Source organism: Artibeus jamaicensis, unplaced genomic scaffold (assembly GCF_021234435.1).
Source record: "Artibeus jamaicensis isolate MK-2021 breed Jamaican fruit bat unplaced genomic scaffold, CSHL_Jam_final contig_426, whole genome shotgun sequence".
Classification (NCBI taxonomy): Eukaryota; Metazoa; Chordata; class Mammalia; order Chiroptera; family Phyllostomidae; genus Artibeus; species Artibeus jamaicensis.
Window position 1 is genome coordinate 3190561 of NW_026521826.1, and position 15109 is coordinate 3205669.

At 41.2% G+C, this 15109-nt stretch overlaps 1 protein-coding gene across 1 annotated transcript in view; it reads right to left on the bottom strand.

Moving 5' to 3' along the window:
* Positions 1-471: 471 nt before the first annotated feature.
* The window catches only part of ITGA8 (integrin subunit alpha 8), a 181795-nt gene continuing 167157 nt past the window's right edge, over positions 472-15109 (bottom strand). Inside the window, exons 28-30 of the mRNA XM_037141295.2 lie at positions 14382-14483; positions 5982-6104; positions 472-2319 (exon numbers count right to left, since the gene is read on the bottom strand). Coding sequence (XP_036997190.2) covers positions 2233-2319; positions 5982-6104; positions 14382-14483 — 312 coding nt within the window. The 3' untranslated portion in view covers positions 472-2232. The remainder of the gene's footprint in view (positions 2320-5981; positions 6105-14381; positions 14484-15109) is intronic.

Here is a 15109-nt window from a genome sequence, read left to right on the forward strand (position 1 = left end):
ACCTCTAGTTTCCCCAGGTGTCTGTATATGTGGTCTCACAGGGTCCTACATTTATCTAGCTAGCTCTGAGAGTTCCGAGTACCTTCACCGGATCTGTTAGCTTAAAAGGCAATGGGTATGTTTTCTCAGACACCCCCTAGGACCGAAACTCCCAAGGCACTAATTTCTATTGGCTAAAAGTGAGGCACTACAACAGGAGTTAGGGCATTATTTGTGGGTAGAGAGTCCTGTCTGCGATCCCTCCCATCATATCTATTGATGGCCACCTCCCTGTATAGACAGTTCTAGCTAGATAACTAACACTCAAGGCCGGAGGCTGGTGTAGGAACCTCAAAGAGCTTGAGGCACATGCGGTTCTCACCCATAGTCAGCCTCACACACTGCGAGCCAGACTTCATTCCTGCCAGACTTGAAACTGCTACCATGACAGGATTTAATTCACGAGCAGGAAGAGTATGAGCTGCATTAGTGTATTCTTCCATGTGCCTTTTATTTGGTCTCCAAGGAAATGCTGCAGCTATAGCCAAATGGCTTGTCTCCAGGTTAAGGCGTAACAGAAAATTTACTGTCTGTGAGTTTGGCTCTTCTTTCAAATAAAGTGTGATTGGTGAAATAGGGATACAAATTTTCCAATGGCTTTTATGAACTTAAGGATTTGGGGCTGCTTGTTCTATCATATTTAATATTCAGAATATTAATTTAAAAATAACTAATGCCAGTGTAAACATGCTTTAGATACATAGGTCTACAAAATATTGCACATAAGTATAAAATTTGTTCAGCATTTCTTCATAGTAATTTTCATTATTATAAAAAAAGGTACAAAGTTGTGCAGACTATATGAGTTTGGCTGGTCAACTTTACTTCAAAGATGATAATATAACACACGATTATGGATTATTTACATGAGTTTTAAACATCAAGTTTTTGTGATGGTTAAATTCAAGATGATGGCAAAATAGTTTAAATATAGATAATTTTCCAAAGTCAAGTACTATAAAGATTACCAGCAAAAATAAGTAGTAAAGTTGAAACAGGCACTTCTAAATAAAATCCTTGGGAATCTGTTTTCTAGTTTCATCTCACATCTGCATAACTTTGTATTTCCTTCCAATTTATGTTTAATATGTCTTCTCTGTGTAGATAGCAAGTTTGAGGTATAATAGGGAAAATAGGTATTGAATCTGAAGTTAACTATTGGTGTTGCTTCTTATAGATTTAAAAAATATGTTTACCTATATTGTTAAATGGTTTTTTTATTAACAGACTCTAGAAATTTTACCATAACTTTTGAAAACCACACAGAGTTGAGAGTACCTTGAAATTTGTGTATTGCTAATTAAATAAATGGAATGATTATGTTTCTTTTTTAAAATAAAAGGAACTATAAACACAACCTTTGCAAAGCTAAATGAAGCAGATGTGAGTCCCTAGAAAATGTGAATACAAGTAAATTTTGGGTGGAAGGCAGAAAGTAGGAAGTGAAACTATCTTCTAATACCACTTACTTTTCCTTTATACTGTTAAATCCTAAAGAAACTCTGTTAAACAACTGATCCACACAAAATGGTTATGTTAGAAGGAAATTTAGTGAGTGATTTTGAAAACCAGCTAACCAAATCTTAATTTCCAAATCCTTTAGATGGCCAGAGTGCCAGCCGAGAGAAATGGAATAGATAAATAAATAACTTGTTATCCTTGCTTACAAGATTATCTTTGCCATTTCATGAGTACTTTCACAGTACCAACAACAACATATACTTGTCTCCCTGAGCCGTAACGTCATTAGAAATATTTCTGTTCCATAGGGAGGTGTCAAATATTCCGTTGAATACAGCAGTGTTGGAAGGTTCAGTCCTAGTTCACCTTCTAAATTCTATTGTAATTCAGACATTCTGCCTTTGCGACTTAAGTTGGACTTACCTGGAAAGCAGCCTTGGTTCCCATACCCATTTCAAAGTGTCTGCCAGATACAGAACGACCCAAGCAAAAGCAATCTCCCACGATGGCCAGCCGTGTCTACAGTGTCGAAGGTGTTCCCTCTCCCGAAGGGCTCACTGTGCTCCACAGTGATGCCTTCGAAGGGTGGTGCAGATGAGGTGGTATTTCCCAGGGCCCTTCCATTTCCTAGGACGCTGGCAGGTACAGGAAAACCTTTGTTTAACCTTTACATTCTCTCTTTTCTTTGGACAGGACCAGTGATGGAGTTTTTTGGTCTTCGGGTTTTCCTTTTCACGCACCAGGGGTTTTCTCATCTGTCAGCTGCTCCCTGTCATTCATTTCATCCTGGGGGGGTCTGGATCTGTCGAAGAATCCACACTGTGGAAAGGAAAAACGGGCTATAAAATCAAGCTGTTCTGGGAATTTGTGAAACCCTTCGTGCTAAGAATTTTTACTTTATATATTTTCTTTAATTTTTTATTTATTGATTTGAGAGAGAGGAACATTGATCCCATTTATTTATGCATTCGTATGTTGATTCTCATATGCATCCTGACCAGGAATCAAACCCCCAACCTTGGCGTATCAGGACGATGCCCTAACCAACGGAGATACTTGACCAGGGCCTCACTTTGTATAATTTCTAAAGAACTCAGAGCTCTGGGAGACAATCTTCCTGATTCTCCAAATCAGGAGGTGAAAACAAGAGTCTTCACCTGCAGAGGAACTCACTGCACAGGGCACAGTGTTCATGTCCTTCCTCCCGCCACATCCTGAGAGGGGGAGAGTGTCCCTGCATTACGGACCCTGTATCTTTTCCTGGGATTATAGCAACATGGCCCAGGGACTGACTCCTCTTGCTTTTCTGCCTGTTTTCTGGAGCCGGCAGAAGCGCCGAGTGCTGACCGGGGAAAGGAGGTTCTCTCCTGAGACACACTGTAGGCTCCCTCAGGATGGGTTAGAGGAGGAAGTCAGGGGATTGCTGGGGACCCCTCTGTGCTTAGGAGAACATGTAGTATATAAAGGAAAATTAGATTGGTCACTTTTTAAAATACTAGAACATCTTAGAGACCTTGCAAAGATTAACCAGGAACTCAGAGAAGAGGGGATTCTAGAGTGTCCCTCCTCTTGAATTTCAAATTAGTATTTGGCCTAGGAGAATATGTCTTTTCCAAGAAACCTGGAAACTCCATTTTTTTAATTGTTTCTTTACTGGAAGCCCAATTCATTGATTTTGGCTTATAACTATCAAGTTGTGTCTCTTTTGTAGGCTTGGCACAGTGTTCTGTCAATTGGTACATGGAACTATAACATGTATGGGAGTACGGTTACCATAAATAACAGAATAACACAAAGGTCTGTTGTTAAGGTACGTAAGACTATGCGGGCTCAGGATGGCACGGAACATCTGATAGTGCCTGGGAACACCAGTATTTAACACAAAAGGCAGGGTTTTCTCAGTTTACAGGTCTGCTAAGTGTGCTGCATATTATTTTAAAATAAAAATACGTTATGATTTTTGGAGAACCACAACAATAGTGGTTAATTAAGATGTGACTGGATTAATTTCTCTGATAGTTATGTAATTCTGACATGGTTTTTATTTTGGAATGGAAAGTTCTGTGAAACTTGGCAGTCATGTTTGTTTTGGGGCCAAAAACTAATTTCTACTGTAGACTTTTACAACAAACTTGAGTAAAACACATGAAAGAGTATAGACTTCCTAATGGAGATGAACTAATTGGCAAGATTTAGAAAAACAAGTTCAAGAATATTATTATAACATGCATAATCTATTTGTCCTACTCGATAGTCTAAGTCTCAATTAATTACTGTATTAATTGCATCTGTGTAGTGCTCATAAAGAAAAATCTCAGAGGGCTGTTGATAGGACCATTTCAATAAAAACCTTAAGATCATGGTTAATTAAACAAGAAAGCAAAGTCTTAATAACATTATCACTCCAAGCATATTGGAAAGATCACAGGTCCTACTTAATAAAGTCTAATTCTCTCTATATTCATTTACAAGAAATCTCAAGATTAAAGCAACATTAAACATGCCCAGTCTTTTTTTTTTAATTTATTTTTTTAAATTGATTATGCTGTTACAGTTGTTCTATTCCCCCCTTCATTCCCCTCCACCCTGCCCCCCATCCCCACCATTACCCCCCCTTTAGTTTATGTCCATGTGTCTCAAGTCCTTTAGATTCTATATTTCCCATGCTATTCTTGCCCCCCCATCTATTTTCTATCTACTGTCTATGCTACTTATTTTCTGTACCTTCTCCCCCCATCTCCTCCTCCCACTCCCCTGTTGCTAACCCTCCTTGAGATCTTCATTTCTATGTTTCCACTCCTGATCTAGCTGTTCTTTTAGTTTGCTTTCGTTTTAGGTGTGGTTGTTAATAACTGTGAGCTTGTTGTTCTTTCACTGTTCATGTTTCTTTAACTTCTTTTTCTTAGATAAGTCCCTTTAACATTTCATATAATAAGGGCTTGGTGATGATGAACTCCTTGAATTTGATCTTATCTGAGAAGCACCTTATCTGTCCTTCCATTCTAAATGAAAGTTTTGCTGGATAGAGCAATCTTGGTTGTAGGTCTTTAGATTTCATGACTTGGAATATTTCTTTCCAGCCCCTTCTTGCCTGTAAGGTCTCTTTTGAGAAATCTGCTGACAGTCTGATGAGGACTCCTTTGTAGGTGATTGTCCCCTTAGCTCTTGCTGCTTCTAGGATTCTCTCCTTCATTTTAATTTTGGCTAATGTAATTATGATATGCCTTGGTGTGTTTCTTCTTGAGTCCAACTTTTTTGGTACTCTCTGAGCTTCTTGGATTTCTTGGAAGTCTATTTCCTTTGCCAGATTGGGGAAATTTTCTTTTATTATTTGTTCAAATAATTTTTCCACTGGTGGTTGTGTCTTTCCCCCTTCTGGTACCCCTATAATTCGGATATTGGAGCGTTTAAAGATGTCCTGGAGGTTCCTAAGACTCTCCTCATTTCTTTGAATTCTTGCTCCTTGACTCTTTTCTGTTTGGCCATTATTTGCTTTCTTCTGGTCCACTTCATTGATTTGAGTCCCAGTTTCCTTTTCATCTCTATGGGTTTCCTGTGGAATTCCATTTATTTCCCTTAGTTTAGCCTTCATATGTTTCTCTAATTTGTGGCTATAATCAACCAGATCTATGAGGAAGCTGATGACCAGTGTTTTAAACTGTGCATCTGAGAGTTTTGCTATTTCTTCGTCGCTTAGATTTATCTCTGGGGCTTTGAGGTCTTCCTGCGACATTTTTGGTCTGTTCTGGCCCTTTAAATGTGAGAAGCGGCGCCTTGGACTCCCAGGTCGCTGGGTTGTGACGCTGTATGTGGGGGCGTGGTCAGAGCGGGGAAATGGCGGCGCCGCCCTCTATTGCCGCAAGCCACGGGGACCTCCGGGGCCCGGTCCAACCGCCCCCTCCCTCGCCTGTCCGCTCGCCCGCAGATAGGCAACCACAGTCAACACGCAGCACCGCCTCCCCACTGTCTCTTCAGCAGTCGCTCACCCGGTGGGTTGCTCAGTCGCTCACTAGGTCCAATCCTGGGTTTGGAACCCGTGCGTCTGGATTCGGGCGTCTGGATTCCGCGCCTGGGTCTGTCCGACCGGAGTCCTCCTGTGCAACCCCTCACGAGACGCCGGTTTCGCCCCTTACCGGTCGGGCTGAAGAATTTGTTGTTAACGGACTTCCGAAAAGTTCAATTTTCCGTGTTCTGGTTGTGTTTTCTGGTGCTAATATTTAGTTGTCCCTAAACTTGGTTGTGTGAGAAGGCCCGGCACATCCACCTACACCTCCATCTTGGCGGAAGTACCCCAGTCTTCTTAAATGCCAGCTATACAGTACTTTTTGTCCAAGCAAATAAGATACAATGTTTCTTTTATGTTTTTCAGACTGTTAATAAAAACCCAAATCACACCTCTAGCATTATCTTTTTAGATATATCCTTTTAAATCCCTCTGTGACCCCTCTACTCAAATAAGAAAACAAAGTAAAGAAACTTACCTTCCATAAAGCTAAGGTCAAAATGGCCAGAACCAATAATCCAAGAAGTATCGCTAGTATTATTACCCACAGTGGGATTGAGAAGGAAACATTTGGGGTTGCCCAAATAACGGATGTCTTAATCTGAAATGAAAAATAAAGCAAATGAGCTCTAATTTTAAAACTTTTTGGTGAACTAAAGCAGTAGTTACCAATACAACATAGGAGGTAGCTGTGAAAGGATTCATATTAAAAATTGAAGTCATCCTGAGACTGAAAGAGCTATCGCACTTGAACATGGATCCTAAAAACTCATTCGTTCTCATGTCTTTCATGTTGAGTGAAAGTCTAACTGCATATACTTTGTGGATGTTTGGCTTCAATAGCACAAAAACTCTAGAACAGAACTGAGGTGGACCAGCAACCGACAGATGGAAAGACATGATCTTAAATTGGGCTGGACCTTTTATGGCAACAATAGCTAAAAGTAGACCCTACAAAACCAAGTTGTCCACTCATGTTTCTCCACCAAACTGAGCTGATCTCCCTGAGAGGTAAGCTTGTGAACAACCACAGATTGTTGGGGGTGCGGGAAGGTTGGAAATCCCTCATCTAACCCCCATTTTAGATGATAAAATGAGTCCCAGGGGGCTAAGTGAATCACATAATAGTCAATGCCACAGCCTCTTTAACCCTAGGTTCTGTGCCCTGTCCTTGTGGACAGCCCAGAGTGTGAGGCTGGGCATCTGGTGTTTTGCGGACACAACTACAGAAAGTGAAGTGCACACTAACCGTCCTGATGCTTCAGAGCTGTCTTTAATCCTAAATCTAATTTTCAGATGCCATGGGAACTCATTTCATTCCCTATGGAAACTCATGCCATTCCTTGCCATCGCAAGGGACCTTGGAGGTAAATGAGACCTTCCCAGTGGGACAACGCGCTCTGTGTCTATGAACCACCCCTGCCCCACTGCACGGGCGGAAGAAGCTCTCCCACTGTGTACGTGCTGGGGGCCTGTGCTCCTGGGCAGCCTGAGAGCAAAGAATCTGCAGACCCCCTGACAAAACCAAGGAGAGACCCCACCAGGTGGCTAACACCTTTTGTCAGAGAAAAGAGAAATAAATATATTCTTAGATCTAAAATGTTCTTCACCGAGGCAGGCCCATCTGGTTCCACAGCCTCTGCTAAACCAGTTGGAGTGACCCCTGCTTTAACCGAGCTGGTCAGAAGGATCACGGGTCCACTCCTGATGCACACTCACAAACTCTAGGCCACGCTTCTCTAACCCACCAGTGGGCAGAGGCTGAATTCATGGTGGAGGTCAGGGGCTCTCAAACGTCCCCTGGCTGGCATCATACAGAGGTCTTCACAGCCTGCACTCTGTGTTGGGCCCTGACCCCACTCCACCTTCTGCCTTCTTCACAGATCTGAGCATCCTGTGCATGCTCTTCTCAGCTTGTCAGGGTTTTATTGCTCCTTTCATCTCAGCCCACTTCCTCAACACAACAGGCACGCTGAAGACTTAATTCACTGGATTCTCCAGACACAGATATCATTTATATTTAGACCAAACAACAGAATCGACAGTAGTGAAACTGCTCATCATTCCACAGGGCCAACAGTGCCCAGGCCTGGATATGTGCTCTCCAAGAGAAAAAGGCTGGCTGCAGCCTACTCACTGTTACGCTTTCTTTCTTGATGGTTCACTTCCCATGCCAGTGATGTCCAGATGTCATCCAGCGTGTCAGTAGAAAGCGTGACATTCCGTGACCACACTGGCATCACCCTCACCCTGCTCACCACAGTTTAGGGACAGGACACATGGGGCATATACTGAAGAAGGGCATCCCAAGGCTCCAAGCAGTCACAGTGCCACCCGGATTCTGCTGCCTGAGTAACTTACATAAAAACTATCCTTTCGTGTGTCCTTTCTTGTAACAGGAGCAAGTCAGAGACTAGATCGCTTCTTTATCAGTTCTTTTCATATCCCCCTCCTTTAGTGAATTTCATCTGATAACGTGAAATTAGCATACAGTCTTAACATTTTGAGGAGCTTGGCAAGAGGGCCTGGGACGGTATTTTTAATTGACCCTTTTGCTACTGGGAGCAGACTGACACCATTTTGGTAATGAGAATTTCAGAATTTTGGAGCTAAAAGAGAGAGCAGTGATCATGACCTCACAGGCCAGTTATACTGTACCAGGAGAGAGAAAATTAGGAACCATGTAAAATTCTCAGGTTCCTTATGTTCTTTTTTTTCTCCATAAGCTCTCAATTCCTAGAAGAAATACAGTTTCAGTCTGTATGTTGCGCATGTGTTGGTAGGTAATTTACGATCAGACAGGCAACAATACTTCTTAGTTTTCCTTGTCCCGATTTACCTTGTTAATAGTTTGTTACCTCCCACTGTTGCAGGTTAAACATAGGAAATAGTCCTACTTTTCTAAGTAAAAAAAAAAAAAAAGCTGAAAGCTGCAGAAGTTGAAATAAAGACCATAAACTGCTCAAATTTTTAGTGTAATGAAAAAGAATGAAGGGACAGCCACCAAGTCCTCTCTGGGTCCCTTGCCGCCCTGTTACTGCGGGTTGGGGTGTATTGCCTGTGCCCTTGGTGCGTCTGCAGGAAGGAGCAGGGCAGGTCCCTCTCCAGGTATTAATGGTATGTGAAGGTTTGGGGCTGTTTTGCAGAAGTGATGGAAAGTAGAAATAAAACACTAAATGGAACAGGATATGCTTAGTAGGGTCTCTCGAAGCAGAAAACACCTTTATTTGGTGTAATTACAAAATCTACTGTGTGTGTGTGTGCGTGTGTTTGTATTCTCTTCTAAAGATGCTTACGGCAGCGCCTTTAAAAAGCCCGAGAGTGGATGATCACTGCTGGCCTTTTCGGCTCCCACATCCTGCAGTCCTCACCACCACACTGCTGTCAGTCAGCTTTCCCGGAACCTCCCGTTCCTTTGGAAAGTACCACTCCATACTCTTTCTCTGAATACTCCAAGTGTTAGGGTTGCATATGTTGTATATCTTTCCAGTATGTCACCATGTGTAATTAACTAAGAGGAAAGAACATAAAGGATTTTAAAAATAGGCGAACTTCGAGCAACCGTCCTCCTGCACTTGCATTCTGCTCTCCTCGCCGACTGTCTCTATGACATCCATGTGGCCCCGAGGCTGCTGCATCTCCTCAATCGGAACGGGTGCTGCTTCAAAGACTTTCCCAGGCCCCAGCTGTTTTCCTAAACTTTTCGCTGCATAGTCACGAAGCCGCTGCACTGAGAAGAGTGACAGCACAGAAAGCCAACAGCAGTGCCCCAGAGCACTGCTCCGGGTTCCCTGTGCAAGGCGCTGCTGCACAGGGGCGGAAGGAGGCCCCCCGTGGCCGTCACTAGGACGGTCGCAAGTCTTGCAAAGAGAGGTCTTTGTGAGAACACAGTGATTCCGGACCCACGTGACTTGTACCACATCTGTAAACGGCAAGGGGGCATTTCATCTGCAGGCGGAAACAGGTAAAGCAAAGTTTCCACTGAAACTTAATGTTCTTCATAAATAAACTAGAAACTTGAACTGCAGGGCAAGCTGGAAAGGAAAACACTTACTTGATCATGTGTGTAGGACTGAAATTTATTTAAATCCGTATTAGTGCTGTGGAAATTATAGAATGGCTTGGGGGAAGCTTGGCAAAGAAATAAAATGTTGGGAGATACTAAAAAATTTGTCACTTCTACTATTTATGTTTTTCTTGCCGCTCCTTTTGACAAGCCCACAAAAAGCTTACATTAGCCATTGGCTAATAAAGAATGAGAAAAATAGGCCTTAATTTTTAGAGTTTCTAATGACTCATCACTGGCTTATAGTAAAACTTTTTCATTCATTTCAAGTCAGGTTTATGAAACGCCCCCTGCTCCTGCGTCTCTGTGGGCCTCTCATCAGCTCCGAGCTGGAGCCTTCGTCACCCTGCTCCACTCCAGGGCTGCCACCAGGAAGACGATGCCAGCTGAACTTCAAGGTTTAAAACTTACAATGAAAAAAAATCTCCGCTGGCCACATTTTTAAAAAAGGAGAGAGAAGATGGGCCATTAATTTTAATATACATTTTATTTAACTCTAAATATCAAAACCATTTTCAACATGTAATTAACATAAAAATATTCCTAAGATATTTTACATTTGTTTTTGTTTTTACTAACTCTCTGAAATCCAGCATATATTTAATAGTTGCAGCACATAACAACTGCTAATTTTTTTAAATTTTATTTATTTATTTTTATAGAGGGGAAGGGAAGGAGAGAGGGAGAGAAACATCAATGTGCGGTTGCCTCTTGAGCACCCCCCACTGGGGACTTGGCCCACAACCCAGGCTTGTGCCCTGACTGGGAATTGAACTGGAAACCTTTTGGTTCACAGTCCCATGCTCAATCCACTGAGCCACACCAGCCAGGGCAATTGCTAAATTTTCAATAAAGTGAAATATACTCTTACCAAAACAATAGAGCTGTGTTTAATGGAAGAAAATATTCTACACAGCTACAGTTTTAAGTTGACATTTAAATGAGTTCAAATGAGATATAATGTGTTTTTTGGGCCATAAGATACACCTGGGTTTTTGAAGCAAAAAATGTAGTAAAATATGTAATAACATAAATAACATAATATTTCACCAATGTAAATGTAAACAGAACTCAACATCAGCATTAACAACCATTGTTCCTTCCAAATTTGGGGAGTAGAGTACGTTGTAGCATCCAAAAATAGATGGTAACTGTGGGGTTAGGGCTTCGGTCACACTCTCACGTTTCGGGTGCTCACGAGCCAGATCCCACACCGGACTGAGCAGCTCTCCAACGCCCCGGGTCACAGCCCTCAATGCTGCAATCGGCTGAATTAGCCCCTAAGATTCTTTCACCAAGAAGGTGGTCCCGAGGCAGAAAATGGGATGTACTTAGGACTAAAGGTCTACCTTCAGAACACAGGCTTGTGATGATGTATTTTAACTACTTTAAGAAAGAACAGTAATGCTGAGTAACTGAAATACTTCGAATTTAGGGAGAAAAAAGTGAATCGCCTGCTAAGTAATCAACAAACTTTTAATTCACTGTTATGTATCAAGAACCTGTAGTTATTTAAGGAAATAGTGTAAAGTTTTAGCAACTCACTTACTATAATTATCTGCAATTTTAGGAAAGGGGATCAATAAATTGTAAATCTAAATAAAATTTAGATTTTCTTAAAGTAGGGAACATTTAATGTTACATTCATTACATCATAAATCTTGTTGTTCTTTATTATTGTTGAAAGACCATAAATAAATCTTTAATAGGCCCACATTTTCTCATTGACATTTATGATATGTTTTTGTATATTTTGACAAAAAACCAAGGTAAAAGGAGAAAGCTCCATTGTATTTACACTGTAATTAATGTTGACATTTATATTTATGTATCACAAAATCTAGTGTAAACATTCTTTAGTGGGGTCAAAAGGATGTTTTAAGTAAATGTACCAAGACACCCCACCTACAGGGCCGTTTTCACAGAAAATGGACCACTGAACCCACATTTTAACAACATTCAAATAGCCCCTGTGAGATAAGTAGTCCCCATCGTAAGTCTGAACTCTGAACAATTGTTCAGTGTGAGAATTCCATTTTAAGCTGCTGAAGTTTTGCTGAAAATCAAGTGTATTCACAGTTTATGAATGAGTCTTTAAATAAGGGTTTTCATGACATACTCATATTTTATAATAGCCAACTTCAGAGTAATACTAGACAATAATACACTCTTCTAGATGTAAATTATGGAATTTGGCATCAGTCACATGGAAGACAAATGTCCAAATTAATTGGTAAGCAAAAAGAAGAAAGTGTTCAAATAACGGAGGGATTTTTTCCTGCTGTGCTGTAATGAATCGGTGTTCAGTCCTATCTCTCTGCTTCATGCAACCTTCCCTCCGCCTCTGAACATGGCAAGCATCGCGGCACATGAGGAGTTCATTTTTACCAACACAGCCACTCTGCAAGAAGCAGATGGGACTGCTATTTCTTCAGTATGGAAAGCTTATAGAGGCCTCAAGAAATGCTTGAATTATGGCCATGTTGAAAGGGAGTATAAACAAACTAATCATCCCACACAAGAGCCTAGGAAAACAAGCAAATATTCTCTAGTCTCATTACGGAAGAAGGAACTGAGAGGCTTTCTCCCCAGGGGCAGAGAAGGGACTGGAGCTCTGATGGTTTTCAAGCTACCGATTCCAATGAATTCTGCCGCCTTAAAGCAATTCTCTAAACTTTCTGGGCTCTTTTCAAGATAAGAATGGCAAGACTTTTGAGATTTCACTATAAAAAATGTCTGAATGTTTTTCCAATTACAGTTAAATCCTCACTTAACACCATGGGTAGATTCTGTGACTTTACGTAGATTTACATATAAGGAAACCAACTTGACCATAAGCTGACAGAAACAAGAGTTAAGTTCCTTGAGCATCTTATCAATGTTGTCTAAAGAACACCGAACAAAACAATGTAATTCCAGGACCTGCTGGTACCTTTCCGCAAATGGTGTGGTAAATCACCTACATCAGATAACATGGCTGTTTTTTTCACAAATGCAGTAACAAGGGCGGTGGGGATGGGGGAAGCATGTATTTGATCATTTGGTGGATCCTCTGAGATGAGTTGAGAACAGCGGGCTGTCACCTGTGGCCAGCTCGGAAAGATTCAATACTGTTGATGGAATCGACTGTAACATGTGTTTTTGTTAATGAACATGTGCTCAGAGACAACAAAAGGGCCCAGATTTATCTCCCTTAGAGCTACAAGCCTTTGAACCTCTCTGAATGAACATTCTATATTAAAAACCCAAAGCCTCAATTTTCTAAGTTGAACATAAATCCGGACTGTAACAGCTGTCTTGTGAGAGAGAGGTGAACTAAACGAAGAAAGATGTGGCAGCACTTGCTTTAAACTGCCACCGAAGTTTACTGAAATAGTTTGACTTTGCAGTCTATGGACGTGTCTGATGTTGGGAGGGTTACAGTTACTTTATTTCAGGTACAATCCTAGGGCTTTATATACATAATCTTATTAATTGTTTCAACAATTCTGTCAGGTGAAAATGGGTAACAGCCTCAGCAAAGTGGAGTGACTTCCTGAAGGTTTTCCAATTAGACTGGGGTAGAGCCAGAAAAAAGCCCAGGAAATGGATTTTGAAACTGCATTTTCCTCTGAGCTGCCTGCTTGTGCTAGAGGTTCTCAGCCCCAGTTTCCCTGCAGAAATGGCACTTGTATGTCTTCTAAAGCACAGTGTCGAAGCCTCACTTCAAACACACGTAGGACTGCTAGATGAGGTAAAGACTTTAAAGTTGCATGAATACTTAGGGTTGGGAATCACTAATCAATGGATTAACTTAATTTAAATTACTAAAAGTAGTTAGGCTAGAAAGATTAAGTATTGCAATTACATCTGAAGACCTCTGATTCGAAGGCACTGTGGTAGTATCCATTTGCACACCATCCAAAGCGACGCTGCTCCAACGGCACTGTGAACATGGTACCCGATGCTTTCGACAAAATGCAGGTCTGCAGGGCAGCCTGTTATCTGAGTGTCTAACAACTTCCTAGGTGGTGTTGGGGTTTTGGTTTGTAAACTGCACTGTAGGTAACAAGGATCTGGGGGCCAGAGTTCAAGTCGGGGTTGTCAGTGTCTACAGGGGCCGGGAGATGGAGGTGTAAACCTTACTATTGTTTCTCGGAGCCCTGGCTGTGGCCACTTTCACTGTGGAGGCAGAGTGTGGGGGCCACTGTCTGCTCCGCCCCTCTCACCCATTTTCCCCTCTGCTCTTCATGGCCTTGTCGGGCTGCTGAGGGTGCTAGCAGTCGTGCTGTGACAGAGAGTGAGGGGTCAGTGATGCTAAATAGCCTCAATTTTTAAAAATAAAATGTCACTCAAATGAAGCTCATAGTATACTTTTTACTTCCCAGTAAAAATTACAGTTCTTTGCATTAAAGGAAAGATTACTGTCCAGTGCCATGCAGCTGGTCTCTGGATCTGTCCCTAAGGAAGAGATTCAGCCCTTCCTACTCACTGGTGTTAAAATCAAGCAATCTGTACAATTTCATTATAGTGATCATTGCTATCTGGACTTCTTGGAACCAGAAGAGCTTGATTGAAAATGATGTTTGTCCTGCCCTGTGATTGTTTTTTATGGGTGGGTGGAATATAGAAATTTACATTGAAAGTTTAAAAATTTGATCAAATGACACTAAGTAATTTCCAGACTGGAAGAAGAAAATAGTGATCTGAAGGGGAAACTGTTCTCGAGTCAATGTAATCAGCACTTAAACCTAGCACAAGCTAGAACAGCAATTTAAAAAATAATTATTTGAATGAAATGTTTCAATGCTTGTATATTTTTAAGATACTTACTGCTATCCTTCCCTCTGGGAGTTTTGCTGGCTGATCTTTATAAGGCATCTTCTTAACTTCAAAGGATACCAGGGATGCAAGAGAATAGGGGTCATTTTTTCTCTGAAATTAAAAATATTTATTTAAGTATATTTCATATAAAGCTTTTAAGAGTTATACTGGCAGCTACCCAATTGTTTTCAGTGCTTTCCATTTCCAAAGCAAAATTTCCTCTTTTCTTCTTTTTCTTTTACTTTCCCCCATCCATCCATCAATCAATCCATTATTCATCTATCTACCATCCAGCATCCATCCATCATCCTTCATCCATCATCCATCCAGACAACCATCCATCACCTGTCCAGATATCCATCCATCTATCCATCCAACCATTCATCCTCTTCTTATTCTTAAAGAGAATTTGTCTTAGTAACAAAAGACTTGGTACAATAAAGTTAAAATAAGAAACAGAAAATGAGCCCTAAAAAGTAGTAACACAAGGATTTATATAGTTGCTACTAGTGAAGAATAAAGGGGAAACACAGTGAGCTAAAAATTCTTGTCATAGAGGGAAATAGTTTAGAGAAAACACTGGTACTGAGTTATAAAGAAATTTATCACATTTCACCTTATACAGAAGACCCAGAGCACTGTCTCGATCTCGGTACCATTAAGATTTTAGCTCAGTTGGGGGACCATCCTGGGCCATGTAAAATGTTTAGCGGCATCCCTGGCCTCTACCCACCAGA